The sequence below is a fragment of the Manacus vitellinus genome, unplaced genomic scaffold (genome assembly GCF_001715985.3).
Source record: "Manacus vitellinus isolate BGI_N305 unplaced genomic scaffold, ASM171598v3 scaffold_52_pilon, whole genome shotgun sequence".
Lineage (NCBI taxonomy): Eukaryota > Metazoa > Chordata > Aves > Passeriformes > Pipridae > Manacus > Manacus vitellinus.
This window is the reverse complement of record NW_021940628.1, coordinates 680,625-685,532: the sequence shown is the minus strand read 5'-3', so window position 1 is coordinate 685,532 and position 4,908 is coordinate 680,625. Positions and strand designations below refer to the sequence as shown.

Here is a 4,908-nt window from a genome sequence, read left to right as displayed (position 1 = left end):
CAGGAGGGTTTGGACAACGCTCTGAGGGACAGGGTGGGATCGTTGGGGTGTCTGTGCAGGGCCGGGGCTTGGATTCCATAATCCCTGTGGGTCTCTTCCAACTCAGAGCGTTCCACGCTTCTAAATACCAACTTCTGAGGGCTCATTTTCATCCCTCCCACATGATTTGAGCTGACCAGGCTGGCTGTGGCCCTTGTTCCCCCCAGATGCTGCTGCAGATCGCCGATGACTTCATCGAGAGCGTGGTCACCGCCGCCTGCCAGCTCGCGCGGCACCGCAAGTCCAACACCCTGGAGGTCAAAGACGTCCAGTTGCACCTTGGTGAGTGAGTTTTACCTGTGTTTTTTCCCCCTCAGCTGAGACCCAGGGTTGCACTTCCAGAAGTCAGGCTGTGGTGTTGGGCTGGGTAGAGCACCGCTGCCCGTGGCAGGGGGTTGGAACTGGATGAGCTCTGTGGTCCTTCCCAACCCAAAGCCTTCTGTGATTCCAGAGCGCCAGTGGAACATGTGGATCCCGGGCTTTGGTTCTGAAGAAATCAGGCCCTACAAAAAAGCCTGCACTACAGAAGCTCACAAACAGGTAAAGGAGCCCTCACAACGCTGGGAATCACGTGGCTGGTACGGGGAAGGTGGTGAAATTGTGGCCTCCTCCAAGTGGTTTGGGCTTGAAATGACTCCCAGAACCTCCTGGCCTGTTAGTGCAGAGAGGGTTGAGGTTGCTGTGGCTCCTCTGTAGTGCTGACTGTGCCCTAAGAGCACAAGTCTGAGGGCCAGCCCAGCTTGGGAGGGTTAAAACCAGCTGGGAGCTGCACACAGGCACTTCTCAGCTGCCCCTGGCAGATTTGTCTCTGTCTTTGTGCAAAGGGACTGAAAACACCTTTAATTTTGCTTTAAACTGAATTAATCCATTGCTTTTGAAGTGCACAGTCAGAGCCAGGAAGGAGCTGGAGGGTTCCTGGGTGATGCTGCAGCTCCCACTGGGCACAGAGGGGGGGCCTTGAGGTGGGGTTTGATCCCACTGCCCCGGGGTGCCGAGTGGAGCAGCACAGACACTTCCTTCTCCTCTGGCTCCAGCCTGGGACCCCATTAGGATTCCAGCAGACCTGACAGACCTGTGTGGGAGCAGGTCAGGCAGCGTCCCCAGAGCATCTGGGATGCCTCTCTCCTGCACGGCTGCAGCTGGTTTGGGCAGTCACCTGCTCTGAGCTGCTCAGCTTCCCACATTTTTCCCTTTCCTTGTTGCAGAGGATGGCACTGATCCGCAAAACCACCAAGAAATAGCCCCTGGGCAGAGCTGGGAGACGCCGCCAGTGCAGTTTGGGATATTTTGCCTCTCCACTGAAGCCTCCACGATGTCACCCGTGGGATGTTTTTTTTTTTTAGTGCTTTACAGAGAAGCATCTATTTTTTATTAATGGTGCAGCAATATCTTGACTCTACGAGGAGATCTGCCAAAAACACTCTCTGCCCCTTTCCTTGTTCCTCCTCAGAGCGCGACGTGTCTCAAGGAGAGACTTTTATTTGTGACTTGAAAGTGGTTTCTCGTACAAGTGATTGATTACCCAAGGGACAGAGCGTTTGGTCGTGTGTGGGACAGTATTAGAAGCATCTGTAGAGGTTTTTGTTTCCTCCTTCCTGCTCCAGTACTTTGTAATGTCAGTGTTTATATAAATACTTGCGTTTGTTTTACATGAATAAAGAAATTATTAATCTAAGCTCCTGGCACGGGCTCGTGCTCTTCAGGCAGCACTGCAGAGGGGTGGCAGGGGTTGTGTCACTGGTGGGAGTTCTCCTGGGGATTTAAAGGGAGCAGAATCATGGAATATCCTGAGCTGGAAGGGACTCACGAGGATCATCCAGTCCAACTCCTGGCCCTGCACAGACACCCCAACAATCCCACCCTGTCCCTCAGAGCATTGTCCAAACCCTCCTGGAGCTCTGGCAGCCTTGGGGCTGTGCCCACTGCCCTGGGGAGCCTGGGCAGTGCCCAACCAGCCTCTGGGGGAAGAACCTTTGCCTGAGATCCACCCTGAGCCTGCCCTGACACAGCTCCAGCCGTTCCCTGGGTGCTGTCCCTGGTCCCCCAGAGCAGAGATCGGAGCTGCCCCTGGGGAGGAGCTGCAGCCCCTGCTGAGCTCTGCCCTCAGTCTGCTCTGCTCCAGGTTGAGCAACCCAAGTTCAGCTTCTCCTTCTGTGGCTTCCCCTCCAGCCCCTTCTAGACCAGAAGGATTTTTGCTTTTGACTCAGGCAGGTCCTGAGCCAGAGTGATAATCAGATATTACCCGAGTTACATAATAAATCTTTTATTTCTAATTGTATTTGGGAAGATTTAAAGAATTTAGGGCTTTATGATTTGGGACTTGGTCAGTACAGGAGAGAGAGGAGGGGAATGGGGTGACACCCACCTCTGCTGGTGCCTGAAGTCTCACCTGGGCATTCCACCCTTTCCAAGAGCAGCCTAAGCACTGCTGCTTCCCCAGGAAACACAGGCAGGCAGAGGGATGACCAGGGGTGTTTAGTGCTCCCATGCTGCTCCTTCCTGCTGCATCTCTGGGATCACTGTGTGATGGCCAAACCTGCACAGCCCCATGATTACAAAACAGTTACCCAGCAGGCAGGGAGCACCAAGAGCTTCCTGCAGCTGAAGGAATGAGAGCTCCCCAGTCCCTGCAGCCACAACCCTGGAGCTCTCCTGTCTCTGCTGCCATGTCCCGGGAGCTCTCCTGTCCCTGCAGCCACAGTCCTGGGCACGTTGATCACTGGAATGTGCAGAGGACGAGCCATGCCTCAGGGTCCTTGCAACATTCATTTTATTTTATTGCTACTTTATTTCCCTGTCCTTTCGAAAACCGCTCCATTAACCACCAGATCTCCCACACTGAGCCCTAAACTGTTAAAATTAGACCGTTTAACAATTACAGTTAATTACAGAGAGCACTTGCCACCCTGTCCTGGCAAGCCGATGTGCAGCAGGGAGGGGGGGGCACATCCCAGCCCGCCCCAGCCCTCGTGTCCCCAGCTCTAGCACGAGCACCTCTTCCTCTTCTCCTCCTTCTCCGCCAGCCGAGCTTTGGGCGGCACGGGCAGGGGGACGCTGCTCTTCACCCCGTCCCACGCCTCGCCGGCCGCCAACCTCCCCGTCTGCAGCGCCTGGTAGATGGCCACCGTCAGCATCCGGAACGCCAGCGCCACGTTGGAGGCGTCCTTGGCCGAGGTCTCCACGTACTGGGCGCCCAGCGAGGCCGCCAACCTCTCGGCCTCCCTGCGGCCCACGCGGCGCTGCCCCGCCAGGTCGCTCTTGTGCCCCACCAGCAGGAAGACGACGCGGGAGGGCTGCACCGTGTCGGTCACGTCGCGGTGCCAGCGCCGCACGCTCTCGAAGGACGCGCGGTTGGTGAGGTCGAAGAGCAGCATCCCCCCGGCGGAGTTGCGGTAGTAGGAGCGAGTCACGGACCTTGAGGCCGGGAAAAGGGGGTGAGCGGCCCCCCCAGGGTCGCCTGTGCCACCTCGGGCTGCAGCTCCCCCGCCCGAAGTACAGGGAGAGGGTGGAGAATTGGCCCTTTGGGTGCGTCAGGGAGGGCCCCAAGGGAGGCTCTGTCCCTGCTCGGCCACCAAAGCCTGTCTGTCCCCCGCAGCCACAGTCCCCAGGGCTCCCCCAGCCCTGTAGCCATGGTCCTGGAGCTCTCCTGTCCCTGTAGCCATGGTCCTGGAGCTCTCCTGTCCCTGCAGCCACAGTCCCCGGGGCTCCCCCAGCCCTGTAGCCATGGTCCTGGAGCTCTCCTGTCCCTGTAGCCATGGTCCTGGAGCTCTCCTGTCCCTGTAACCATGGTCCTGGAGCTCTCCTGTCCCTGCAGCCACAGTCCTGGAGCTCCCTCAGCCCTGCAGCCATGACCCAGTGCTCCCCCATTCCCGCAGACACGGTCCTGGAGCTCTCCTGTCCCTGTGAGCTTTCCCACCCCTGCAGCCGTGGTCCTGGAGTTTTCCCTCCCCTTCAGCCGCAGTCCTGGAGCTCTCTTACCCCTGCAGCCACATCTCCTGAGTTCCCTTGTCCCCAGCAGCCACTTGGCCAGCAGTGGCAGCCACACAGTGAGGTGTGAAGGCTCCTGGCATCTGAGCCGTAAACCACTTTGGGAAACCACTTTGCCCAGCTCCCAGTGGGCTCCCAGCTTCTTCCCCAACCCCTCTGCAGCTGTGGGACAGAGGAGTGCTTGGAGCAGGGCCCACCCCCCCTTTAGAGCTGAACCAAGTGCTCCTTTCCCTCGGCTTTGGCTGGTTCTTCACACAGGGGGCTCCCCCACCAAAGGGACCAGCGGGAACACAGCCCCATCCAGGACCTCCCTGGGGTCGGGATCACATCATTCCACCCCAAATCCAGGGTGGGACACCCACCTCCCTCACCCCTCCCCACCCCACGGACCCACCTGAACCTCTCCTGCCCGGCCGTGTCCCAGAACTGCAGCTTCACCCTCAGCCCCGGCTCCAGCTCCACGAACTGGACGTAGAAATCCACCCCCACCGTCTGGTTGACGGCGTCCAGGAAGGTGCCCTCGGTGTAGCGCCGCAGGAGGGAGGATTTCCCCACCGTGGAGTCCCCCAGCATGATCACCCGGAACTGGTACTGCCACCGCGGCTCCATCGGTGCCTCCGCCGGTGCCGGGCCCCGCCGCCCCCACGCCGGGCGCGTGTCCGGGCAGGCAGGGAGCTCCTCCACCCAGGAGGCGTTCCCAGAGCCGGGGGTGCTGGTTTGGAACCCCTTCGTTCCCTTCATTTTGACTCCATCCAGCTGGATGTGGTTCCTGGTCCCATTTTCCCAGGGGTGGCCCCTTTGGAGCCCCTTCACTCCCTTTATTTTGGCTCCATCCAGCTGGAACCACTCGGGTGTTCCTGCTCCCATTTTCCCAGTGGCAGG

General features: G+C 58.9%; 2 protein-coding genes across 3 annotated transcripts in view; one reads left to right on the top strand and one right to left on the bottom strand.

Annotated features, from left to right (window-relative positions):
* TAF12 (TATA-box binding protein associated factor 12) overlaps positions 1–1,714 on the top strand; it is a 5,893-nt gene extending 4,179 nt beyond the window's left edge. For both annotated transcript variants that reach the window (XM_008922309.3, XM_018081347.2), the window contains 3 exons: positions 207–321; positions 491–579; positions 1,245–1,714. In XM_008922309.3, the coding sequence (XP_008920557.1) occupies positions 207–321; positions 491–579; positions 1,245–1,280 (240 nt within the window). In that variant the 3' untranslated portion in view covers positions 1,281–1,714. The remainder of the gene's footprint in view (positions 1–206; positions 322–490; positions 580–1,244) is intronic.
* Positions 1,715–3,020: 1,306 nt separating this feature from the next.
* Positions 3,021–4,635, bottom strand: RAB42 (RAB42, member RAS oncogene family). Its single transcript, XM_018081348.1, has 2 exons — positions 4,421–4,635; positions 3,021–3,453 (listed from the first exon to the last, which is right to left on the bottom strand). The coding sequence occupies exons 1-2, from the start codon at positions 4,633–4,635 to the stop codon at positions 3,021–3,023; spliced, it is 648 nt and encodes a 215-aa protein (XP_017936837.1).
* Between the last annotated feature and the right edge of the window lie 273 nt (positions 4,636–4,908).